At 51.1% G+C, this 25,779-nt stretch overlaps 4 protein-coding genes across 4 annotated transcripts; 1 reads left to right on the top strand and 3 right to left on the bottom strand.

The window, feature by feature from the left end:
• Nucleotides 1–313: 313 nt before the first annotated feature.
• On the bottom strand, nucleotides 314–3,730 carry CIDEB (cell death inducing DFFA like effector b). Its single transcript, XM_077313676.1, has 5 exons — nucleotides 3,568–3,730; nucleotides 2,670–2,814; nucleotides 2,299–2,448; nucleotides 1,639–1,829; nucleotides 314–922 (listed from the first exon to the last, which is right to left on the bottom strand). Exons 1-5 carry the CDS (start codon nucleotides 3,606–3,608, stop codon nucleotides 784–786), a joined length of 666 nt encoding a protein of 221 aa, XP_077169791.1. The 5' UTR covers nucleotides 3,609–3,730; the 3' UTR covers nucleotides 314–783.
• Nucleotides 3,731–5,198: 1,468 nt separating this feature from the next.
• LOC143826513 (uncharacterized) lies at nucleotides 5,199–15,029 on the bottom strand. The gene is made up of 13 exons (XM_077315350.1): nucleotides 14,922–15,029; nucleotides 13,964–14,082; nucleotides 13,019–13,057; nucleotides 12,000–12,256; nucleotides 11,194–11,306; nucleotides 10,612–10,909; nucleotides 9,673–10,185; nucleotides 8,932–9,030; nucleotides 7,989–8,010; nucleotides 7,621–7,668; nucleotides 6,910–6,938; nucleotides 6,096–6,244; nucleotides 5,199–5,767 (listed from the first exon to the last, which is right to left on the bottom strand). The coding sequence occupies exons 1-13, from the start codon at nucleotides 15,027–15,029 to the stop codon at nucleotides 5,660–5,662; spliced, it is 1,902 nt and encodes a 633-aa protein (XP_077171465.1). The 3' UTR covers nucleotides 5,199–5,659.
• Nucleotides 11,181–24,093, bottom strand: LOC143825580 (Fc receptor-like protein 5). Its single transcript, XM_077313675.1, has 11 exons — nucleotides 24,050–24,093; nucleotides 20,712–20,750; nucleotides 19,930–20,217; nucleotides 19,151–19,441; nucleotides 18,284–18,604; nucleotides 17,731–17,835; nucleotides 17,513–17,610; nucleotides 13,762–16,801; nucleotides 13,019–13,057; nucleotides 12,000–12,311; nucleotides 11,181–11,471 (listed from the first exon to the last, which is right to left on the bottom strand). Exons 3-8 carry the CDS (start codon nucleotides 20,177–20,179, stop codon nucleotides 16,643–16,645), a joined length of 1,224 nt encoding a protein of 407 aa, XP_077169790.1. The 5' UTR covers nucleotides 20,180–20,217; nucleotides 20,712–20,750; nucleotides 24,050–24,093; the 3' UTR covers nucleotides 11,181–11,471; nucleotides 12,000–12,311; nucleotides 13,019–13,057; nucleotides 13,762–16,642.
• A 273-nt stretch (nucleotides 24,094–24,366) lies between these two features.
• LOC143825607 (histone H2B 1/2/3/4/6-like) lies at nucleotides 24,367–24,838 on the top strand. Its single transcript, XM_077313745.1, has one exon. The coding sequence runs from the start codon at nucleotides 24,403–24,405 to the stop codon at nucleotides 24,781–24,783; it is 381 nt and encodes a 126-aa protein (XP_077169860.1). The 5' UTR covers nucleotides 24,367–24,402; the 3' UTR covers nucleotides 24,784–24,838.
• Nucleotides 24,839–25,779: the final 941 nt, after the last annotated feature.

Below are 25,779 nucleotides of genomic sequence, written 5' to 3'. Positions count from 1 at the left end.
AACTTTTACCTTTTTGTATTAAAAAATTCTTTATAAAAGAAGATAAGACGAGTTGATTTTTATACCTCACTTTCCACTGCCTGAGGGAGTCTCAAAAGTGGCTTTTCTCTTCAGCTCCTCACAACAGACATCCTGTGCAATAGGTGGGGCTGAGAGAGCTGTGAGAGAACTATGTGAAAACAGCTCTAAAAGGACTGTGAGTAGCCCAAGGTCATCCAGTTTGCTGCATGGGGAGAAGTGGGGAAGCAAACCCGGCTATCCAGTTCTTAACCACTACCCCCTTGCTGGTGCTCAGAAAGAGTTCAAGGCCCTCTCTTTTAAAAGATTAAAAAATGTTATTCATAGCCTGCCTTTCTTACTGGGATTGAAGGCAGATTACACAATCAACAGAATGGGATCGTCAAAAAACAGTGAAATAGTATAATGGCTCTCGAAATCTGGAACCCACCAGAAACCTACAAAAACAGAACTGAAGCGCAAAGTGTAAGTATTAACATGACATATCAAACAAGGCAAAAATTACACAGTAGGGCCCTCCGTCCAGCAAACATATACACAGTAGGATCGACCCCACAGTTCTCATTAGTTTACCCAAGTAACTCCGGAAACCCTCTTTAGAACAGCGTATCTCTGTCACTTTTAATGTACAGTCTCTTTCGTGCTGCGCAACCCTGTTCCTCTGAAATCGCTGTCTCCGTTGAAGTTGCAGCCGTGTGGCTTTCGCTGGGCTGGCTGCGAGGAAATTGCGCCTCGGTGTCTCTAGCCTGGAAGCAGGCGGAGAGCTCAGTCTTCGTAGTTCTGCAGGCGCCTGTTCGAATGCCAGTTTTCGCCGCCTTCCAGGAGGTGGCGGATGTAGTGCGAGGCGCCCAGGAGGATGTGCCCGATCCCTTGCATGATTCCGGAGACCACCCGCAGCACCTCTCTGGAGGGCAGGGAGAGGCAACGAGGAGTTATTAGCGAAGGGGCACTCCAGTAGGATGAGCCCCCCGACCCGGGTAGCCCAGGCAGGCAATCCCACCAGGTCTTGGAAGCTAAGCAGGGCTGACTTCGGTTAGGGTTTGGAAGGGGGACCTCCAAGGACTTGCATAAAGAGGCAGCAATGGCAAAAGCTGTATATCTTGAATTAAACTTGGTGGGCTTCAAGATGCAACCAGACTCAGATGTTGCTATGCTGCTTCAGACCAACACCTGAACCTGTGGCAGAGGTGGCCAAAGTGTGGCTCTCCAGGTGTCCGTGGACTACAATTCCCATGAGCCCCTGGCAAATGCTGGCAGGGACTTATGGGAATTGTAGGCCATGGACCTCTGGAGAGGGTCTCTTGGGAATTGTAGTCTGTGGACTGCTAGAGAGCTGCAGTTTGGCCACCCTTGATCTATGGCAGGGGTAGTCAAACTGCGGCCCCTCCAGATGTCCATGGACTACAATTCCCAGAAGCCCCTGCCAGCAAATGCTGGCAGGGGCTTCTGGGAATTGTAGTCCATGGACATCTGGAGGGGCCGCAGTTTGACTACCCCTGATCTATGGGATAGGGACGACGGCTTTCAAGGAAGGAAAGGAGCTGTGTGTTATGCTCTGACCTCGTCGAAGAGAGGGCAAGATGGAATGAGGAAAGTCCAAAGAAGACCAAGGTAACTCACCTGAGCACTTTCTTGGGCCCCAGGCACTTGAAGTCGCAGCTCATGGAGTAGAGCCCGTAGAAAGTGGCCGAAACGTTGAGGCTGCCAAAGAGGTCGCGGGGGTTGAGCTTGTAGACGTCGAACGTGATGCGGGCGATGTCCCGGCTGTTCCGGGGCTTCTCTCGGCTCAGGGCATAGGAGCGGTTGCTGCCCTGCAGCGGGGAGAGAGAGAATACGTGGCTAATCGTGGGCTTGCGTGGCCATGGCCTGGCAGTTTTAGCCTCTGACGTTTCCCACGGTGACTGGCTAGCATCTTGTGAGGTAGGACACGGCACAAAGATATTCCCATCTTGCCGTGTCCTACCTCTAAAGACGCCAGCCACAGTCACTGGCAAAACATCCGGGTCTAAAACTACCAGGCCGTAGCCATGCAGCCCTGAATACCCACAGCAGGCGTTGACGCTGGGAAAAGCCCTCGATTCTTCAGAAAGAATATTTGTTGGACGGTTCAGGTTGGGCAGAGCTTATCCCTGAAGCATCAAGCGGCCTCCAACTGGCGTTGGAGAAGGATGGGGTAGAAATGTGAAAGGTGGTACAGACGAGTTTGTGTGGTTTGTTGACCTCCCCATTGTCCCAACTCCTGATTGTTCGTCCATGAAGGAGCCCCTTCCCTTCGCTCACCTTCCCGGGGCTCCACTTCTGATCCTTTCTGAGCAACATGAGGGTCGTGTTGTCCTCCAGAACTTGGAAGAACTCCTCGCTCTCCACCGCTGTGCCGTCTTCGTCCAGCACCAAAGAAACGGCCCCGTAGAGCGTCAAGGTCTCCATGGCCTGAGAAGAGGGAGAAAACAACAGGCAGGCTGAGGCTCCCGAAACTACGGAAGGACAGGCAAGCGGAGATGCTTCCCTGGGTGTTCATGAGCAGCGCTCTTTTGCGTCCTGAACTAAAAACAAAACATTGCAGTCCCTTGTCCAGGAAATGTACATTCGGAGAGCCCCCAAAGCGATTGCTAGGCAGGAGCCGTGGCGTGGGGTGAAAGACGCATACTGACCTTGGTCAAGAGCTCCTTCAAGGAGCTGGCTGTCAGCCCCTTCCGTACATTGCGCTTGTGGTCACAGACGCGGAAGGGCCTCTGGGGGGGAGGACTGGGGGCCCAGACACGCCGGGTGAGGCCTGATCCTGCGCTCGAGACCGACCTGCAGGACACAGAAATTATTCCGATGGGGAGCTCAAGATGGGTACTTTAATCCAAACATCTGCAGAGCACAACATCGCACCTAAAAAAAAACTCCTTTCCTCTTTCAGTGCTCAATTCATTGGGCTGCCAATCTCCAGGTGGCGCCCGGAGACTCCTCAGAATTATAACTGAGCCCCAGGCAACTAAGATTAATGCCCCATAGAAAACGGCGGCTTTGAAGGGCGGAGTTTATGGCATCATCTCCTGTGGAGGCCCCTCCTGCCCTCCCTGAGCTCCACCCTCCAAATCTCCAGGGACTTCCCTGCCTGGAGTTGGCAACTCTTCATGGATTCCAACTTCTGCTCAATGTTTTGTGTAATGCCTCTTTCCCCCACTGAGCCTTAAGGGGGCTGTGAATTCGAACACAGATCGGAATTCTCTCCGGTTCTCCTTGTTCGAGACACACAAAAAGATTCCAGGCAGCAAAAAGAGGAAGAAAAGTTCTGCAGGCAGTGAGCACCACACCCCCAGGTGGCCCACGGAAGGATCCAGTTGATCCCCCTTGCCCGTTTCATCCTTCAGTGATCCTTTTCTCCCCCCCCCCCCCATAATTACAATGGAACTCCCCCAGACCACGGAGATCAGTTCTCCTTGAGAAAATGGCTGCTCTGGGGGGGTTGACTCCATGACGTTACACCCCCACTGAAGTCTCTCCCTCCCCAAACCTCCAGGAATCTCCAGTCTGGAGTTGGCTTGACCCGTAACTACTCACTTTAACAGAGCGGAGGGAGCCAAGGAGTTGAGGTACTCCATGGAGCTGTGAGGAGGTGGCCGGGAGGGACGCTGTCCTGCTCGGTGCCCTTCCCTTCGGTGCAACGGCCTGTTGTGTGTGCGCGGACTCTGGACCAGCCAGCTCCTGCGCAAGGAGTGGAGGAGAAGGGGGCAAATTCCAAGGTGAGCAATCCAACGTGGGGCCCGATAAGGCCGGTGGGGGACGGGGGCAGAGTCGAGATGGACAATCTGGCTTCGAATGCAGCTTCATTTCATCCTCTGTTGCAAGAGCTCAAGAAAGGGACAGCGACAGAAAGCGACTGGGGTGGGGGAACAAATTGTTGGGATGGCTTTGGGAAGGGTGGATTCTATTATTATTATTATTATTATTATTATTTCGATTTATTTCCCGCCACTCCCAAATGGCTCGCGGCGGGTTACAATGTCTTAAAATGTCTTAAATGTCCCCCCACCCAAAGCCTCCAGGGATCTCTCCGCCCATAGCTGGTGCCCCTACAAAAGGAGGGATTCTTTGGGGCGGAGCCTTGTCAATGGCATTACCAAAAACTGAATTCAGTTCCCTCCTGCGTATATTTGGTCTCTTTAATCTTTCAGAAGCCCCTCTTTTGTGGGTAGACTTTTAGTCTGAGAATGGGGGTGACGGGATTCTGCTGATGAATTCTGTGGGGCTTTTGTGCATCTGTGCATGTCTGCTGGTTTTAGCCTGTATAAGTTATCTGTCGGGCATCTGCTCTCTCAGCTGCTGACGATGGCAGCAGCCTTTGGGGTTTTGTTGTAACTGGAAATTCTGATTTTATTCCCCACTCTTTCAGCAGTTCTATTGAACAGGAGGGTGGAATGAAACAAGACACAAACTGAAATGAAGTCCTTTAATAGCTGCAGAAGGCATTTACGTGCATAGGATGCTGTTGCCTAGTACTGAATCAGGTCCAGGGGTCTCGGGGGTTTTCCCGTGGCCCGTTCTCTGGTGCGGCTTAACTGGAGATGCCGGGGCTTGAACCTTCTGCATGCCAAGCAGATGCTCTGCCTCTCAGGCTCCCCAAACAGACCCTGGGTCCGTCATTTTGTCAACTCAGACTGCTAGCTCCTGGAAAGGTCTCAGGAAGAGGTTGGCAAATCACCCCCTGACCCCCAGATGCTGGGGATTGGGCCTTGGGCATGCTGAACTGAGCCACAGACCCTCCCCAGGAGAGAGAGGCAGGGATGGGGAAAGCCTCACCTGTGGAATGAGTTTCTGGGGTGTGGATCTGGAGGTCAAGGAACTGTGCCTTGTGGGGAAAGGAAAGGGCCCTCTGCTGTCACACGGGAGAATCAAACTAGCTGAGCCGTTCCTTATCTCTCTGCACGTCCGCTGGAGTACAGAATTCATTCAGAAACCCTTTCGTGGTACAGCCCTTGGAGACGGTGCTCCCCGAGGCACTTTTAGCAAAGAGGGGAAGGGGGATCTAAAGGAGCCTGGAGACATCCCAGAATGACAACTGAACTCTAGACGGCAGAGATGGATCCCTCCCCTGCCAAGAAAACGGCAGATTCAGAGCGTAGCCTCTTCGGCATTGTACTCCCACAACGGTCTGGTCCCTCCCCTCTCCACACTGCCCCTTCCCCAGGCTCTCCCCCCCAATCTCCAAGAATTCCCTCATCTGGAGTTGGCAAACATTTGGTCAATAGATGATAAGCAAGAAAACATTCCCTAAGATTAAAGCCATTGAGTGCCGACCAACCCGCTGCCCGGAGGTTTTTGTTTTTTTAAACTACAAAGAGATGGCTTTTAACCCTAATTAACTCATTTAAAAACCTTATTAATTATATGAGTTTATTAGGATTAAAAGCTGTCTCTTTGTTGTTAAAAAGAAAAAACCTAAATGCACTGAATGGTTTTAGTCTTATTGTCTTACTTCTCTAAAGATATTATGGGGGGTGGGAGAGATTCCTGCAGGGTTAGGGGTTGCGATGGATGTGCAAAAACCTCAGATGTGATGCTCCTGTGTTTGGCTTGTAGAAATCCAACCCTAGAGAGGAGGGGGGTCCAAGAGGGTCATGGGATGTGCTCTAGCCCCAGAGGGTGGGGGGAATCACAAAGTCTCCTCATATAAGTGGGTGTCCTTGGCAGGCGAGCTGCTTTTTGCTTGCAAGAACGTGGAGCATGGGTAGCCCAGAAGGGTGTAAGTGAGGTCTATGGCCTGGAAGAGAAAGGAAAACAGAAGACCAAGTAGGTGGTGAGGAGGGTTGCACACCACCACACTGGTTGCCAGCCTCCAGCCGGGGCCTGGAGATCTCCTGGAATGACAACAGAGTAAGTTCGTGAACCGCCACGAGCCCTCTGGGAGTGGCAGTATAGAAATCGAAGTGTGTGTAAACAAACAGACAAATAAATAAATAAATGGCTGTTTTGGTGGCTGGACTTGAGGGCACCGTGCCCTGCTGGGGTCCAACCCTCTCAGGATTTCTTCGCCTCTTGTTGACAACCTTCGGGGCAGGATAAAAAGCACCACCGGGATCGGGACTCACTGGGAATTTGAACTCTGCTCCAAAGTCCGCATTGTCATCCGCCTGGCTTTGTATCGATGGGTCCCCACAGCTGGATGACACATCTGCAGGTTTAGGCAGGATCACCTGGTCTTGATCTGCTTCCTGGGGCTTAGCTATTTCCTGTAGATCTAAGCACAGAACACGGGAATTTCTGGATCCTCCTCCGAGTAAGAAGCCTGTGGCCTCTTCTAGTTATCATCTCACGACCCTGTTTGCAGACCTGGATTTTAATGTAACGTGTGCAATTATAGAGCTGCCGCGATCAAAAGTCGCTTCTTTGAGCCAATAGTAAAGGTAAAGGTAAAGGTATCCCCTGTGCAAGCACCGGGTCATTTCTGACCCTTGGGGTGATGCCCTCTAGCGTTTTCATGGCAGACTCAATACGGGGTGGTTTGCCAGTGCCTTCCCCAGTCATGACCGTTTACCCCCCAGCAAGCTGGGTACTCATTTTACCGACCTCGGAAGGATGGAAGGCTGAGTCAACCTTGAGCCGGCTGCTGGGATTGAACTCCCAGCCTTATGGGCAAAGCTTTCAGACGGCTGCCTTACCACTCTGCGCCACAAGAGGCTCCTTTGAGCCAATAGCGAGCTTCAATAACTTTCTGTCCTAATGCTGCCCTCTTCTGGCCGCACAGCCCATTTTGGCTTTGGGCCGGGTTGTGTCTTCGGAAATCCCACACTGACTGTCTGCCAGCCCCATGGCTTTCAACGATACACGCTCTCTGGGGCAACCTTTTTCGGGAGTCTTGTGGGAGGCCGGAGAAGGGGAAACCGAGGCCAGCGCCCCACTTACCGAGATGGGTTCTGTTGGGATGGTAGATTCTGAAAGAGAGAAAGGAACTTGAGACTGGCAGAGGGGGGAGTGGGGTGGCATGGGGCAGCAGGGATGGTTTTTCTTGGAGTGGTGATTCCCCCCCCCTTCTGCCTCTGGGGTTGCTGCTAAAAGCCATGGGAATAAAAGGGTTGGCGGACTAGGTGCCAGTGGGTGAGGGGGGAAATAGGGATGCCAGCCTCCAGGGGGGACCTGGGGATCCCCTGAAATTCCAGCTCATTTCCAGACTATGGAGATCGGTTTCTCTGAGGAAAAGGGATCCTTTGGAGGGTGGACTTTATGGCCTTGTGCTTCAGTGAGCTCCCTGTCCTCTCCAGGGTCCACCCCAAAATCATAAGGAGTTTCTCAACCTGCATTGGGGCCATGCTACCCTCCCCTGGAACCAGTGTGGTGGTGTGGTTAAAAACAGCAGCCTCTAATCTGGAAAGCTGGGTTCAGTTCCCCACTCCTCCTCCCTATGCAGCCAGTGGGGTAACCTTGGGTCAGTCCCAGTTCTCTCAGAGCTCTCTTAGCCCCACCTAGCTCGCAGGGTGTCTGTTGTGGGGAGAGCGAGGGCAGGGGATTGCGAGCTGCCCCGAGACTCCTTTGGGCAGTAAAATATATCATGCTGCCACTTAAATAGCGGGCAAAAGGAGCCCTGCAGGGAGAGGCCCAGGTGATCCGCCTCCTTACCGGCTCAGCTTCCTGAAGTGGTGATCGTCCAAGTTCTCCCAGAAGGACCTGGAGGATGGAGAGGGAGGGAAGGTATGAAGGAAGGAATCAGCTCTCTTGGCCCCTCCTCCCTGGAGCATCAGGTTTCCAGGGTGGGAGAAGGGATGCAACGCTAGGAAGAGAGCCACGGACTCAGGGCTCCTTAGTTCCTTAGGGGGGATTTCAGCCAGCTCCTCCAGCTCCTGCAGGCCTCTGAAATGAAAGGATGTGACCCCTCCCCCACCCCCCAAAAAAAGCCCTGGGAGGGGAATCTATATTGGGGTAAGTCCCATTCTCCAAATGCCTTCAGAGGAGGGCTTTCCCCATCCTTTGGCTTCATCCCTGCTCACCTGGATGCTCTCTTGCGGTTACCTGGCAAAGGAAGGAGAAAAAACATCTTGTAATGGGGGATTTGGTGTCTCCCTCTTCTCATGCAGCACCATAAATTCAGTGACTCAGGGGAACAGCCTTATGACAGCAGTTTCTATCCCAGCCCACAGTCCCCTTGTGCTGCAGGCAGAAATGCAACAGGTAAAGTATTGCCTGATATTTTATCTTCCTTTCACCCTTTGCTACTCCCTGCCTCATGCATGAAAGGCTGTGAGTGGAAATGCAATGCCAGGAAATTTCTGCTTGCAGCTCAATTGGAAGGGATAGAACATGCTATCATAAGGTTACTGGGTGTTTGTTTTTTTAAAAATAAATGGCTGTTTCTCCTGTGCCCTTAGGGACTCAAGTAGGCAGAACAAGTGAGGCCTTTCCTAACTGGAGGCATCAAAATATTGGGGGAAACCTCACAGAGAAGCCGGGGGCCAAGGGACAGAAAACAATGGGGTCCCCAACCTTATTGAACCAGTGGGGATCTCTGGAATTTTGAGAAGCAGTGGCCACAAAAATGGCTGCTGCAGGAGGTGGAGCCAAACACAAAATGGTTGCCACAGGAGGTGGAGCCAACTGCACACCCAGAGGAAATGCAGGGGGAAAGAGGCCATTTTAAAAATGGGAAAGAATGGGACAGAGGACAAAACCAACTCCGGCATGGCAGCTACTCCTGAATCAAAGTTATTTAAATCTGGGCAGCCAATCAGATCTAGATTGGCCAATCAGAACTGGCCTCACCCACTTTCTGAAAACACTTGGTGGGTACTATGGTGCCCGTGGGTGCTCTGTTGGGCCCCCCTGACTATTCATAATAGTGTTTGTGCCAAGGGCTTCTTCTAGCTCTGCAGTGGACCTCCAAAAGATCTGAAGTGTCCTCCTCCTGGCACCCAATTCCCCCCACCCCTAAAATACCTTTCAGTTTCCTCCGGGTAAGGCAGACAAGAAGGAGTACCAGAAAAAGGATTCCGGCCGCACTGCAACCAACCACCAGGGGGAAGTTAAGATTTCCGCCTGCGCAAGAAAACAGCAATTAATCAGTGAAGGTTTTAATCGGCGCTAATGGGGCTGGTTGAGGGTATCCCCTCTACCCCTTTCTGTGTACCTGTGACTTCCTGGTCAGCCTCTCTCCCTTCCCTGACCCTCTGCCTTTCACCCTCCGACTGTCCCGAGCTTCTTGGCTTCCTTTCTGCTTGGCTCCCTCAGGCCAATGTTGTTCTCCTCTTCTGCCCGTAGATTAATTATCTAGCCCTCTAAGTAGGAAGCTCTACACAATGCGCAGTTTGGCCCTGATTTTCACTCATTCAGTATCAAACTACTTATGAACCTGGGAGATCCCTGGTGCAGATTAAGCCCTGAACGAGCATCTTAAACCCTGAGGTCTAGAAACTTGCTTTCGTGCAAAAGTGGAACAAGAAACCCCACGTTTGATATTGTTCTAGAGATTAGATTCTGCATGGAATTCAGAAAACTGGCCTAGAGGCTTAGGAAACCCAGCAGCTAAGAACACATCAATGGGCCTGCCGGTGGGGATGTAGCCCTAGGGTTAGAGCGGGAACAGCCAGCCAGCCAGCCAGCCAGCCAGCCAGCCAGCCAGCCAGCAAATTTATGGGTACAACAAACAGACACAAATTCTTCTTGTTGTCATTATTATACCAGTAGATAGTACGCCATTTCTGTCTTCTGCCCCAGATACTGTCCTTGTCTGTGAAGTCGAGCCGAGATCACTGCTGTCTATGGATGTTTTTCTGGAAATGGAAGAATCAAATAGCTTTGTGGAGATCCAAGAATCTACCAGATTTGTGGAGACCCAAGAATCCACCGGCTTTGTGGAGCCCCGAGAATCCACTGGCTTTGTGGAGACCCAAGAATCTACCAGATTTGTGGAGACCCAAGAATCCACTGGTTTTGTGGGCTCCTGAGAATCCACTGGCTTTGTGGAGCCCCGAGATTCAGTGCTGCTGGAGTTGCTGTCATGAGGTATGAGTTGTGAAGATCTGGGCACGGGGGTTGCTGGTCCATGTGCTTCAGTCGCGCCTGAGTTCTCTCTGGCAGCCAGCTGGTCTGGTGCGAGTGATGCTGGAACTCCAGGGGAGTTGGTAACTCCTGCCACAGTTTCATAGGTGTGAACATTCAGGGTAGCAGGCCAGGGCTCTGTCACAGGAATAGCTGGAAGAACGACAGATGGAACCACCCAACACCAAGGTTAGGAAAGGATCCTTATGGGGATATCCCCCACGCCGAAAGGGACTTCTTTAACCATCGCATTTAGCTGGCCTATCTTTGAGCAATATCCAGTCCCCATCCCAACCATTCGTGTGCATTTCCCCTGGAATTCGAGAACTGCAAAAGAGCACCTTCAATGAGGATAGGCAATATTCTGTCCCATCCAAATATTGTGTTTGAAAGGTGATCCCTGGCACCCAAGCTTCCCTTCTCCTTATCTCCCTCTTATCCTCTAAGCCCCGAGGCTCAGATGCTGGTTATCATCTTGGAATGGGTTCCCTGTTCTCCCTCCAGTCAAATGACCCGCACGCAACTCAACTTGGTGTGTATCCTTTTAAAATACACAGATGTCAACAAAGAAGGCCTCACCCATCACAGCAATCCTGAGGACGTTGCTTGCCAGGGATGGGATCTCCCGCCCAGATTTCACTGCCAGGTACTTGCAGGAATATTTTCCTCCATCTTGTGGCGAGATGGGAAAGGCGTGCGTGAAGTTGCCTGGGGAGGCCGGGAGGCGGGTGAGATGCAGGCGCTGACTGTCTTTGAGGAAGGTGACCTCGGACACCTGGAGACCGCCGGGAGTCAAGCAACGGAGGCTTAAGACCTCCCCGCTGCTGTAGACCTCTTGCTCGGGGGACACGGAGAAGAGGGGGGGTCGGGGGGCGCTCTGAGAAGCAAAGCAGAATGGAAAGGAGAAAGAAGGCAGGTCAGGGAAAGTGAATTGGGAGGGCCCTCTGTGCCAGGAGCTGGTGGGGGGGCTGTAACTGAGGCTATAGGAGTCCCAGAGAATAGATTGCCATGTACAGGCCCCTCCCGAGCATCCCCCTCCCCTCCTGTCCCTTTCCTGAAAAGAAGCTGCTTCTCCCTCCTTCTGAGACCCAAACAAGGCTCCCATCTCCTCTGACCTGGGAATCCACAAGGGCCTTGCTCACCTGTCATGGCGACAGAGACCAGGCCGCTGTGCGGGGACCGGATCTCCCGTCCGGAGAACAGCATCCAGTAGGTGCAGCTGTACTTCCCAGCAGCGTTTGGGTCCACCTCGAAGGCTCTATAGGGCCCTTGTCCTGCATGGGGCAGCTCCCAGAGGGTCTGGCCTGGCTGTTCCTTTTCGAATAAGTATCCGGACACCCGTTGACCCTCCGGAGCAGAACAGATCAGAGTGACCCTTTCCCCCTGGAGGTACACAGGGAACTCTGGGTCCAGGGAAAGGGATGGTGCTGGAGGGAGCTCTGGAACCAGAAATCTGGCGTTAGTTCCATGAAATATGGTGTCCAGGGCAGAAGCCCTGGGATTCAACACAAGAACAGTCCTCTTGCCTTGTTCTAAAACAATGTTATCACCATTCTGTCTGCAGGAGTAAAAGAACAGCAGGAGAATGGGGGAAATTCCCTCTTTGTTGAAGGCCGCTTTCAAGAGTAGTGAAAACATCCCCTGAGTGAAAACTGCAGGAGGATAAGAAGTTGTTTTGGTAATTTTTTCTGCTCCAGGGCCACAAGGTGTCCACGAGAGCAGGGAAAAAAAACAGTTTAAATAGTTCCTTCTCTGCAGGTTTTGCTTGAGAACACAGCCGGTGATGTCATGCAAAACTCATGCAAAACTCTATGGTCAAACCATGGAGTTTGGACCAGATTCTAGAGCATCACTCCCAGCGTGATGATATCATTTCCAGCTGGAAGTGCAGGTATCACACAGGAGATGCTGATGCCCCCCTCAGACAGTTTAGTCCCCCCCCCCCCCGCCCCATGAACATTTCTCACCAATGATGGAGACCACAGAGAGGTTACTTGGTGCAGACTGGAGAAGTTCTCCTGCCCTGTTTCTTTTAGCATAAGTGCAGATAAAGGTAATCTCTTGTTCCTGATGAGTTATGGAGACCTCCCAGGTGTCTTCTTTCTGTCGCATCAGCCGGTCCCATTGGTTCCTTGGATTCAGTTTATAGAAGAGGAATTCCTCTGCCCTCCGCCTTCCCGGTGGGGAGCATGTCAGCTGGACCTTCTCTCCTTGGACAAAGACGCTGTACGGGGGGGACAAGGACAGCCGGGGGGCTGGCAGAGATGTCGGCTGGGGACCTGAGAAAGGAAATTAAGACTTCTCCTTCTTTATGGACGGCTCTGTTTGCTGCTGGAGCGATCCACAGGACTCTTAAGTGGACTGCCCAGTGCCCACCTCCAGGGCTATCACCCTATTATCTCCACTTGGCCTTCAGCCTCCTTGAACACAGCTGGTGCCCCCCCTCCCCCGAAGCTGCCTTTTACATTTTCCTCTCTGCCTTCAACGGCTAAAGCTCAATAACAATTCTGTCCATTCATGGCCAAAGCATTCCTAACTCAGTCTCTAGTGACAAACTTCTCATTTAGGCAAGTAAAAGCCATTTCTCCCTTGTCTTCTTTATGTTTTTTAAAATTGTTTTTCTGTTATGTTTCACGACCAATAAACAAAGGGGGGGGGGAAAGAGAAATGTCTTTGGCTGCAAACTATTAAGCCTCCCACCCCCCTCCCCAGGAACAAGAAATTAGGAACCGAGAATAGTTTTGCCAGTTAACAGGAAGAAATTTATTATGCTAAGGAAGAGAAATTAGCTGTCACAAAAGAGGAAAATTAAAAGGGAAGCCCCCGTAATATTTTGCTAATTCTGCATTAGGCAGGTCTGAAGAGCAATGACTCCCCCCTGTTCCCCCCCTCCTCCTATGCTTCTGCTGGTGCAGAAGCAACGTGGATCCCCTGGCTGAGGAGGCCTCTGCCCGTTCTTCCAGGGCTGAAGGACTTGTCTTGTTACCTGCAGTTGGTGTCGTCCAGGAGGCAGCTGAGAAGGAGGCTGGAAGAGAGGGGACAGAAGAGGGGCTGGAGAAACCACACCTTGCTCTGAGCAAGGCTGAGAAATCTGGGAAGGGGGATCTGCGGATGTACGGGATCCTTTTGGAGCATGATCGTACACAGGCAGAGCCATTCTGCGTTGGGCTGCTGCACGTTAGCCCCATAGTCCTGCTCGCTAGCAGTCTCCGGACCTCACCACGTGCACCTGCTTCCTCGCTCCTCTCTGCCTCCCTGACATCCAGGCTGTATTTTGACCCTCCTGCCTTATCCGGAATGAGACAACCGGTATTGTCTGCTCAGGCTGGCAGCATCTCAGGTGCAGGCCTTATTATTATTATTATTATTATTATTATTATTATTATTATTATTATTATTATTATTATAATATTTATATTTATACCCCGCCTCCCCCCGAAGGCTCGAGGCGGCTTACATAACCCCTAGTCCTTTGAACTGGAGATGCCAGGGCAGATGCACCACCCCTGAGCCACGACTCCCTCGCTCACAGTTGGAAAGGGGGGAGGGTCTCCATTCACCCCCTCCCCTCAATGGCTGGACTGGGGATTGTCAGGACCTGCCATGCAACAAAGCCATGAGGACAGGGGAGCCGAAAGGAGCAGGCCACGTCCAACCCATGGCCCCGATGATCCAAAAGGGCAGACTGGGGAGGGAAGTGGCGAGGGGCGAGGGGGACGGTAGCCTTACCCCACACCCAGAACAGAGAGAGACGGTCCGAGGGATCCATGCTTTCGCAGCCGGTCTTGAGCAGCAGTGTCCTGGTGGCTCAGCGGGTGATGCGAAGCTCAGTCTGACCACGCTGGGAGGAAGTGCAGACGGGGCCGTGGCGTCAACAGAGCTCTAGAAGAGTTTTGCGGGCGGAGGACGCTCAAGAGTTCCCCGGCCTCACGAGGTTCCCAGCATGCCTTGCAGTATGGGGCTGTTGACCGGCCGGCCGGAGGGCTGACCATTCTTTCTTTGCAAGCGTAGAAGCGTAGGGGAGATGCCGGCACCGAGGCCGCGCAAGATCTAGGTTGGAGTTTTGGCATCCCTCGAACCCACAGCTTGTCTCCAGGCCGCAGAGATCAGTTCCCCCGGAGAAAAGGGATGCTTCGGAGGGGGCACTCTAGGGCAGAGGCGTCCAGCTCATTTCTTGCAAACTCATTTGTGACATAGATGTCTCTTTGTCGCGTGTACCATAAAATGTAATTCCTGGCACTGGAGAGATCAACTTGAGAAAGAACAGGGGCAAACCCAATTAACAATACTGTTTTTTACTCACAATACAAACATTCTCAAAACATCAGCTCTCTTGCAGTATTTCCTCACAGCTGTTAAGAGCGGCAGCTTCTAATCTGGAGAGCCAGGTCTGATTCGCCACTCCTCGTCCCCGTGCAGCTAGCTGGGTGACCTTGGGCTACTCACAGTCCCCTTAGAGCTGTTCTCTCAGAGCCGTCCTGCCAGAGCTCCTTCAGCCCCGCCTGCCTCACCTCCCAGGGAGAGGAAAGGGAAAACGATTAGAAGCCGCTTTGAGACTCCTTTGGGTGGTGAAAAGGGAGGTATGAAAACCAGCTCTTCTTCCTGGCACAATTCCCAGTGGTCTGACATTGTAAAGCTACAAAAAGACCTCGGAGAACCTTTAGAAAACTGTCTCTCCTTCACATGCGCACATCCTGTTGGACCACAGTCTGCTTCTACATGACTTGTGCAGGATGAAGGCCCCTTGCTCTCTGGTTTGTGGCCTCCACAGGCGCCTTGAAGTTTATTTCTGAACCTCTGGGCCGCGTCCAAGGCACTCCGGCAAGCCACTGGATCTGGCAGAATAGATTGCGGTGTGTGTGTGATGGTGTTTGTGTGCATAGCCTGACCTCAAAGCCTCCTCTGGTGGCAAAGTCACGCTCTTTGCTTGTCTTCACCGGTCTCATTTTCCATTCTGGTTTCTCTTTACGTTTCCCTCCTCTGGTTAACGCGGACATGCGACCGTGTTGAAATGACTTCACCGCGCAGTTTTAGACAGGCCTTTTCGGTGTGCATTTGGCATGCAACACGAGAAATGAGGATTTTTTTTCCTTTTAGAAATGTGCTCCCGACTGGGTGTGGGGCCTGGCAGCGGCTGGATCTTTCTTTGCTCTTCATAGCATCATCTTTCTCCTCACCCTCCAGGACTGATACAGAAGGAGCAACGAGTCCTTCCTGAGAAGTGGATCTTTCCTTCTTCTTGGAGGCCTCTTCAGAGACCAGCCAGGCTCCCAAAATAAAACAAGGTGAAATCATAAAAACATTGTTCCAGAGGCTACCCATGCTGGTCTGCAGCAGCACCCTGAACCTTTAACTCTTGAATGCTTATGTCCCCCAAACTCTTGAGCCTCCTCCGCCCCCAAAGTAAGGTGCTACTCGCCTGGAATCCTGAGGTCATAAAAACACAAACTCCTCGGATCTTACAACACTTCAAAACCAGCGGCTTAAACTCAAGACAGACAAACGCCCAGACCTATGCACGCCCACCGTAAAAGCCCCCCAAATGTGCCAACCTAAATAAAACCAGAGAAGAGGCGTGCAGAAGGAGCCCCCCGTCCCCAGCGGAGAGAAGAGACACAGCCAGTTTGCTCCCTGGTTCTCTGGCCGACTGAGAAGCAGAAGCCTGTGGTTAAATGAAGGCCGACCTCTTTCCCCTCGCCAGCCGCACTGGGAGGAAGAACAGGTGGGCGTCGCTGCCGTGTCGAGCATCATGGCAGGTGTGAAGAGGTCCCAGGAGGCCTTGCAGCAACACCTAGCTGCAATTCAGACGCTGGGCTGGTCGTTTTTCATTGCAAAGGGAGAAGGTGGTTAAAACTGCATGAACCGTACACACTCTTGGCTTCACGACCGACCGACCGGAAGCGCTCATCTGACTGTTTAGATTCTGCCGAATATACCGATTCAAAGGGAAGGCTGCCTGCCTAACAAAATGCATTTCAGCGTGTGCTTCTGTGAGTCAGAACTTACTTCTGAGATGCATTAGGATTAAAAAAAAAATAGCTGGCAAAGGGAGTGGGAGGGCAGGTTGCCAACAGGCTGGTGTAGAACAAGAGAGCCATTCATGGCCCAGGATTCGGACTCCTGTCCCTAAATTGTGTCAGTGAATTCCACAAGCTAATTCTGCTTTGAGTGGAATAGTTTCATTTTGAATTCTAGTACAATGGTCATGTGTGGGAAGCAATCTCAAAGTTGCTTTTTCTCTCAATCTTCTATGAACGTTTCCCCAAATATTGTTACATGTATGTGCAGTGAGCAAAATAAAGCTTCCTGGCTCTTTTATAGAATTTCAACTTGGAAAAAAAAACCTTTGTAAAAACATTCTTTCAGTTGAACATTCTGCATTCTTCATTCTGGGAATTCTATATTCTTTAATCTCAATAAGTGATCATGCTGTATTTACATAAAACCTTTAAGTCATGTTTATTGAAAACAAACACCGTTTACTCCAACTGATTAGGATCACAACCTAAATACGTAATAGCTTTAGCCCCCCCCCCCCCCATCTGAACGATTTTGTATTTCAGGCATGGTAGATTGCATACTTTCTTCCACCCGAATGAATTCTGCTCTGCTATCTCTTTGATTTTGGTGCTCTGCTGGGGGGTTGGAAGCGGACCCCGCTGTATAGCACCCTTTCCTCTTCCGCTGGCTCATGTGCATTCCTCACCACCGGTTTGGAAGGGGTGCTTGCAGAGCAGAATTTGACATCTGCATATGTGATTTCTGACTCCTGGGAAAAGCAAAGGAAGGGGGTGAATGAAGGTCTTTAGACATTAAAGCAAGAGTCGCTGGAAAAGGCCTTCCCCCCTCAGCATAGGCTCCCATGGGGCACCCCCAAAATTATCTACGAGGGAACAGGCAAAACAGCAGCCAGATCTCTCCGAAATCCCTGCAAGATCCAGTCAACAGTTCACCCAGTTCAGCATCTGATTTTTCAGGGCAGACAGAAAGTCCCACCTGTAGGATGAAGATGGACAGTATCCCTTTTGTTGATCTCCAGTTTCTGGCACCTCAGAGGTATATACTGCCTCTGTACATGGAAGGCCCACTTAGTAGTAATGGCAAAGGTGTCAGATTGGGACATCGCTGGAGATTTTTTTGGGGGGATGCTGAGGAGGGTGGGATTTGGGGAGGGGCCTCAGCAAGATATAATGCCATAGAGGCCCCCCTCCAAAGCAGCCATTTTATCCAGGTGAACTGATCTGTGTTGCCTGGAGATTGTAATCGCAGGAAATCTATAGCCAAACCCCAGTCATGCAAGCAACCATTGCATGCATTTCTTGAACTTATACAAAGCCATTCAAAGCAGTGTCCTCAGTTATAAACATATATACAGTTCCATAATTACAGTTTTTTTGGGGGGAAAGCGCCATATTGTAATTTCTAAGGCTTCTTGGAGGAAGCCAAGATGGAGAAATAGGCTTAAATATGTGAATCATACCTCTTGCTTCTGTCTCCAAGGTGTCAACATCCCAAGATAGTCCAAATCTGCTTCTTCCTTGCTTTCTTCCAGCTCAAATGCTTGTTGACCTTTTGACGCTTCCAAAGTGGAAGGAGAGAGCAGCAAGAGAAAGAGGCCAAAGAGACAAAAATGTGTTTTGTTACTACCTGGCAACTGAATTGTTTCAGTTTGCAGGGCCCCCAAACACCCTCACCTACCCTTCTGTTTCTTCATGCAATAGACTACAAGTAGGAGCATCAGAACCAGAAAGGGAACAGCCACGGCTGCATATTGCGGTGGTACCGTTGGAAGTCGAGCCAGGACTGTGGAGAGAAAAAAAGGGGGTGCCTTTCAGTGTTACCCTAAACCTTCCTCCCCTCCCCCCATGCATCAATTTCTTATAGACTCCATGGTTCATACGACTGTATGGTCTTCCTTTGAGTTTTTTTTTTTTTTTTTAAACACATGTATAATTAATAATATAGACTTAATTGACATCATTTCTAAAGGGGGAGATAAAAACTGGGAGCAATAAAATGAAATAGCAAGAAGAACTGCAGCGAAGAAAGTACAAGATTAAACTGGAGGAAACAGGAAAGGAAGAAGATCTGTCAGGCAGAGAGCCGGTGTACAATTTAAATTTGCATTAAAAAAAAAAACCTGAACAGTCGAACTCAGGGGCATTGTCCTTGTTTGGCAGAACACCAGCCCCCCTCAAAAGAGTCTCTCTCTTTGCTTCAGGACGTTCTGCCACCATCCCACATTTCTCACCTGTGAGGTTCACCTTCTGGCTCCAGGGGGAGCTGATCCAGCGGCTGCTCATTTCTTCCTCAAAACTGCAAGCCAGTTCCCACCTCTGGCTGGGCTTGGCCTGGAGGATGGCCACAGAGGCGTCTGTGGAAGTTTTGCCGGGTTCTCTGGAGCTCCAGAACAGCCCTTCCTCACCAGGAGTCATCTCAACGTTGTCCCTGTAGAAGTGGAACCTTTTCTCGGTTCTGTTCCTATCAGTGGAACATGAGAGGAGGACCTGGTCGCCTTCGTTCACCTCGCCAGTGGGAGGATCCAGTTTGAGTACAGGTCGAGGGGGTGAATCTGGAGGATCACAAACAAAGGAGAGGTCCTTACCTGGGGCACCCACAAGGACTACGTGGTGCAGGTTCTGCAATTTGTGAGTCTTTTAGGAAACAGGGAGATTTGCAGCCAGCCCCGGACTCCTCCTCTTCCTCTTCCTCTTCCTCTTCCTCCTCCATCCTCATTGCATTTCTAACACCAGGCCTCACAATTTCCCCTAAAACGAGGCTGGGAGAGTATGTGTTCCCACCATCCACTTAACCTTCCCGCTCCTCCCTTTGAAATAAGCAGGTCAGTAATAAAAGGAGGAATCAGAGAATCCTCCTTACCTGAAACTGAGGCATGAGCTTTTGAGTGACAGCTTATACTTTGAATAAAACTTTGCGGGTCTTAAAGATGCCACGGGCATAAACTGATATCTGATGAGCTGCAACAGGGCAAGTGAGTGAATGATAAAAGCTCAAGGCGTCAGTCGAATGCGACCCTCAAATTGTAAGATGTTCCTGTAAGTACATTTAGCCGCAGGTTGCAGTAAGCAAGAAACAGTGCCGAAGGAGACAGCCTCACCTGCCACCGAAATACTGACAATGTTACTTTCCTGAGATGCCATCTCCTGCCCTGAGTCGACTGTCCAGTATCTGCAGGAATAATTTCCGCCCCCTTGTTCAAGCAGCTGCAGGGAGTGGGTGAACGGAGGGGATGGAGCTTCAAGGGACGCCAGCTCTGTTTGATTCTTAAGGAACTGGAGTTTTGTCACATTTTGTTTGTCAGAAACTGAGCACGTGAGAGTTATGACTTCCCAACGGGCGTAGATCTCTTTCTCTGGAGACACGGAGAAAAGTGGAAGGGGAGGCCGCTCTGAGAAGCAAAGAAGAGGAACAGAGGAGATGGGGGTCAGGGAAGAGACCAAGCCTCCATTTCAAACATGTCTAGGGATTATCAACATTGCAGATATAAACCGGAATACCTCGGAGTGCCCTTTCCCTGCAATCCTTAGATCTAAAGTTCAGGGTGGGGTTCAGGAGCTTCACACAGAGACCCTGAATGCACATTGCAGCTACACGGATTCAAATCCATAGAGGTTTGTAGTGTGGGCAGGGCCGAATAATCCTCGCTCAGTTTCATTGAAGGGATGGGCTGCTTTCCCTTTTCTGTCTGCACAGCCTTTGCATACGTTATCTTTATCGTCCTGCAATAGCAGTCCACTTAAGTGACCTTTGCATGAAGCCCAGCTGATGTCACCTAAATGTCCTACGGATGCTGCACAGATGGAAACACATTCTGCACCCGTGGCGGGCAGCTAGCGAGGAGGGGAAACTATCACCCACGATGGCATATGGACTCACCCAGCACAGTGATCCACACAGGAGTGCTGTCCAGGGAATGAATGGGCTGTCGGGCCTTGAATATCAAGCAGTACCTACAGCTGTACTCCCCGGAGCTGGAGACATTGAGCCGAGCCAGGAGGTAACTTTCAGTGGGCTCCATTGACCACTCCGAAGAGCTCAGCTCGGCCTTGTCCTTTAAGAAGATGAATTTCCTTGTTTTCTGAAGTCCATACTGTGAGCAGGTCAGAGTAACTTCCTGTCCTGTCATGTAAGGTGACCTTTTGGGGCTCACCGTCAGCTGTGGAGCTGGGAGGGAAGGAAAGTGGATCAGGAACCCTTGAGGATCTTGGCTGGGAAGGACATTAGAAAGGCTGTTTCTGATGCATCTCAGAACCTCTGGAGAACTCGTGAGATCCAGGATCTGCACAGAGGATCCAGTCTGGCATCATCACTGTTCATATTGGCACAACGTCATCGGAAAATGCAAACCTATGAAGTGCTAAGACAAGAGGTCGATGCCTTCAAGAAATGGAAGCTGTCCTTGTCTAAAAGCTGGATCTGCAGATCTTGGCTTTCCCTCAGGCCTGCACCCTTCTTCGAGGCCCTGTGCCTTTCCCATCCATGTTTATCTCCCTGCTGAATCCCAAGGAGTAAGAGATTCTCCTTTGCAGCCTCTTCCTGCATTGCTGCCACCCACACCCCCCTCAAATGCAGAGATGCTTTGCCATGGCCTCACACCTCGTGGCCCCTTCTAGAAACCTGCTCTAAATCTTTTCAGGCAAAGAGAAGCCAACTTTTACCTGGAAGAGAAGCATGCAGCTGGAAGATCTGGATGGAAACTGGAAGAAAAGATGGAGGAACAAATCCTATGAGCAACAGGAGGTGGAGATGCGGCGGCAAAAAAACGGGTGGGGAGTGGGCAGAGGTGACGAACCTATCAGCAAAGCCATGGGATCCATGTTCGGCCAGCATCCCCCGAAGGCCCGGTTGGATTCTCAGCTGCACGGCTGTCCTGCTTTCCCTCCCGAGAGGGGTGAAGAAGTGGACCTCCCCAGCTCTGTCATCTCACACCCAGCGAGCCAGGAAGTGCGCCATCAGCCTCCCCCTCCCAGCGCACTTGATGCACCCCTCAGGCCTTATTTGCAGTTGCAAAGGGCAGCTAACCCCATCCGGCTGCGATACGCCGTCTCCCGCCCTGCCAGGAACCAAAAACCAAAGAGCAGCAATGTGGGCATGCAGGGGAGAAGGCAGGGCCACACTGAATGGGCGCACCTGGGGTGGTAAATCAACCACGTTTCCCAAGCCCTTCTCAGTGCGTGCCACTGGATCTTGGCTGGATGCCACAGACATCACGGGTGGCCCTCGCCAGTACCCACAAAGTGCCGCTTTGCCCAAGGCAGGATCCCTGGAAAACTGAAAGGTCATGTGAAGAAACGGAAATTTATTTATTTATTTATTTATTTATTTATTTATTTAGATTTATATACCGCCCTCCCCGAAGGCTCAGGGCGGTTTACATTTAAAACTAATCAACGATACATGAAACAGTCTTCGTTAAAACATACAGTAAATAATAACAGTGGTTGTAACCATATAACAGAATAATGTAACAGTATAACAGTATAATAAAATAATATAACGATGGAACGGTGCAATACCACAACAGGTCCAGAGCGCTCTGGTGGAGTTCTGGGAGGAAGGGGGGAGATGGGGGGAGGGGGGGGGCGGGGGCCCTTCATTCGCTGTTGGTTGTGCCTGGTCTCAACCAAATGCCTGGCGGAGGAGCTCCCTTTTGCAGGCCCTGCGGAACTGTTTAAGCTCCGTCAGGGCCCTGATCTCCTCCGGGAGCTCATTCCACCAGGTGGGGGCCAGTACAGAGAATGCTCTGGCCCTGGTCGAGACCAGGCGGACTTCTTTAGGGCCAGGGACCATTAGCCGGTTGGTGGCGGTGGAGCGCAGAGCTCTTTTAGGGGCATAGGCAGGGAGGCGGTCCCTCAGGTACACTGGGCCCTGACCGTGAATGGCCTTGAAGGTAAATGGAATGAAGAATCCCAACAGAGACATTGTGGCAACAGTAGAGAGGCCTTGTCCCCCAAATCAGGGGAAATGGTATGCAAATTAATTAACATACAGGGAGATGTTCTGAAGGCACGTCTCTAACAGACCTCAAAACAAATCATAAATGTTAAGATGATTCACAGCACTGACAAAACAGCAGGCACCATGAGGAGAGGATCTTATATTCCTTGCTTTAAAAAGCTGTCCTAAACAAGGAAGTTTCCAGAATTTTCCCTGCACGATGCTCCCCTCAGGCCTCATTCGATTTTGCTAAGGGCAGCTAACGCCGTCCGACTGAGATGCGCCGTTTCCCGCCCTGCCAGGAACCAAAAACCAAAGAGCAGCAATGTGGGCATATTGATGAGAATGCAGAGGCAGAAAGAAACTGGGTGCACCCAAGTTACGTAAATAAATCAGCCCATTTCAACGTGTGTCATTATTTGGCTCTTGGAAGGCTGGTATATTTTTCACTGGGCTGGAAGAGGACACATTTCACTCCCCCCAATGCCAAAAAGTGCCACGTCGCACGGTCCGTCACAGGAGGAGTCTGAAAGTTTGGCTGGTCGAGTTCACTGACTCCGTCTTGTATCCGGCTGCAAAACCTCCCTGATTCTCTTGCCTGAAGTGAAAGGTAAGAGCGTCAAATGTTGTGAGTCCCAAAAGTGTGGCCTCTTTGTTTCCCAAGTCGCTCCAGAGAGCTTAGTGAGTTAGTAGCAGAGCCCAAGTTAGTAGCATGAGCCTCTTGTGGCACAGAGTGGTAAGGCAGCAGAAATGCTGTCTGAAGCTTTGCACATGAGGCTGGCAGTTCAATCCCAGCAGCCGGCTCAAGGTTGACTCAGCCTTCCATCCTTCCGAGGTCAGTAAAATGAGTACCCAGCTTGCTGGGGGGTAAAACGGTAATGACTGGGGAAGGCACTGGCAAACCACCTGTATTGAGTCTGCTATGAAAACGCTGGAGGGCGTCACCCCAAGGGTCAGACATGACCTGGTGCTTGCACAGGGGATACCTTTACCTTAGCAGAGCCCAAAAGACTAGCATTTTAAATCCCTGCCTAAGTTTGCATGGCTTCTTCAGAGATATTTCTGCTTTTTGGGATCCAACCACACAGCTCATTTTTGGCTAGTCTTTAAGGGACCACTTGATTCCTGTTTTATTGGACGCAAAGGTTTCTTTTTCTTTCAGGTAAATTATGCCACCCCCTCATCAAGTTTTCCAGGTAAGAGATGGAGAGAATGTTCAGAGGTGGTTTGACATCGGCTGCACCTGAATCCCCCGGACTTCCTTGCTGGTGTCCCATCCAAGCACCCTTGAAGGTCAACCCTACTTTACTTCTGAGCTCTGAGGAGATCAGGCTGGTCAGGGCAAAGAGGATTTCCCCTCTGGGGGAACACTCTGCCCAGTGAAATCAGGGCCCTGCTGGACCTTAAAGAGTTCCACAGGGCCTGTAGGACAGAGCTCTTCTTCCATGGCTGTGGGGTTAACACCAACATTCGCTGGCCTTCTGCCCATATCCGCTTAGTTTCTATCTCCTCTGAGGGCTTATGTTATACGCCCCACTTTTTCTCTCCTGACAAGGAGGTAACCTCAGGCAAATGAGTGTCTCATTTTTAGGGTTTTATATTTAAGATTTTTAAAAGGGTTATGTGCCTATTTAAATTATATGCTTTTTAACTGGTGCAATCCACTCTTACCCTTGGGGGAAGAGCAAATTATATACATATAATAAATGAAAATGCTCCTCTCTCCCAGACCCTGGTTGCCAGTGTGAGAGCCTCATGCAGACCCCCCCCCCCGTTGTGTGCTAAAAGCAGAGCGCTTGTCCGTCTAACTGACTGTAAGGCGATTCCAGAGGAGGTGACCCTTAAAAGGGCACCCCTGGGACAGACACCCGGTTTGTTTCCCATCTCGACCTTCCATAGGCTGTGCTCAGGAGAAACCCTATTGCGTCCAGAGCCTGCGATTCCCAAGGGAGAATCACCCCTGCAGATTCCAGAGAGCCAGCAAACTCCGGATGCCCCTGGTCGACGCGTGGGCGAGGATCCCGGGCAGGGCTGCGCGATTCCTCCGCTCTGGTCTCACCCGGGAAAGCGACTAAGCCCCGAAGCTGGAAACGACCCGGCTTCTTGCCCTATTCCTCGTTCAAACTCTAGTGGCGCTTCTGATTGGACGGTGTTGTAGCCTGGGCCAATGAGAGCGGAGCTCCGTTTTAACCAATAAGAAGCCGACTTCCCCACGCGCGCTGACAACCCGGCGGCCGTTTGCATCCTCTCATTTGCATACAGCCTCCTAGAGCCGCTCCTGCCGACCAATAGCGGCTCGAGAATTTGAGTTCTGGCGGGCGCCGGGCTCCTATAAATAGAAGGGGCTCGCCGTGGCGTTTCCAATCGCAGCGTTCGCTTTGCAGAGAGCGGAGGTGTAGAGTCGGTCTCAGTATGCCTGAGCCAGCTAAATCCGCGCCGGCGCCCAAGAAGGGCTCTAAGAAGGCGATCACGAAGACGCAGAAGAAGGGCGACAAGAAGCGCAAGAAGAGCCGCAAGGAGAGCTACTCGATCTACGTGTACAAGGTGCTGAAGCAGGTGCACCCGGACACGGGCATCTCCTCCAAGGCCATGAGCATCATGAACTCCTTCGTGAACGACATCTTCGAGCGCATCGCCGCCGAGGCCTCCCGCCTGGCGCACTACAACAAGCGCTCCACCATCACCTCCCGCGAGATCCAGACCGCCGTGCGCCTCCTCCTGCCCGGCGAGCTGGCCAAGCACGCCGTCTCCGAGGGCACCAAGGCCGTCACCAAGTACACCAGCTCCAAATAAGGCCGCGGGAGACCAAAGCCCCATTTGAGACCCAAAGGCTCTTTTAAGAGCCACCCACTTTTTCTGTAGGAGACCTGAGTCACTTTGGGTTCAAGAGCTCGTTTTTCCCCCCAAAGTTCGCGGACGGGTGGCATAAATGATATTTTAATAAAGAATAGGATTAAACTGTTACTTTTAACTGCATATTGCCTCCTATGGAGATTTAATGTGGATTACAGGGTGAATTAATGAAATTTAAACCAGGAACTAGCATGTAGGGGTTAATAGTTAATGTTCTAGAGACCTGGGTTTGGTTCCCCATTTTCACAGCCGGGTGACCTTGGGGTTCACAGTTCTCAGTCTTACCGACCTCACAGGGTGTCTGGAGATGAAAGGGCAATTGTAAGCCCCTTTGGGTAGGGTAAAACGGGGTACAAAATCCAAGTCTTACTGTAGAGCTGTCAGCATGACACATAGTGTAAAAAACAAACATGTAAATAGGATCTCCCAGTAAGTTATGCACAGTCACATTGCGGGCCCCAATCCACGATCCACGTTTGAACTCTTGTACGGTGCCCCACAGCCCAAATTTCTCTTCTGATGCAAACAAGTTGCATAACCATGGAAAGTCTTCATCTTTCGGTGAGACTAAAGAGAAACCCTGGTGAAGGTACAGTAGCGAGCAGAGCGGCCGGGGCAGCGTTACAGTCCTACCAGGGAGAAAGGAGGTAGGAAAGGTTGGGTTTCGTTCCTTGCGGCCGCACCAAAACATGAACTGAAACACCCGCAAAGCCCAAATCACTTTAAGCCCTGAAGTCCGCTCTCTGCCTTCTCAATTTTTTTCACATAGACACAGGATCAAGTCTTCTTTAAAGACTTGAGGTCTTGAGACGTTGCAGTGAGGAGCAGTATATAAATCAACAACTGAATGGATACAACAATTATAAATACATATATAGAGAAAATGGGATGTATTCACGGACACGAATGTCAGTTTCAAATGCGTCGAATGGACAA

Source organism: Paroedura picta, chromosome 16, assembly GCF_049243985.1.
Source record: "Paroedura picta isolate Pp20150507F chromosome 16, Ppicta_v3.0, whole genome shotgun sequence".
NCBI lineage: Eukaryota > Metazoa > Chordata > Lepidosauria > Squamata > Gekkonidae > Paroedura > Paroedura picta.
The sequence above is the reverse complement of the archived record's forward strand: the minus strand, read 5'-3'. Positions and strand labels throughout refer to the sequence as shown.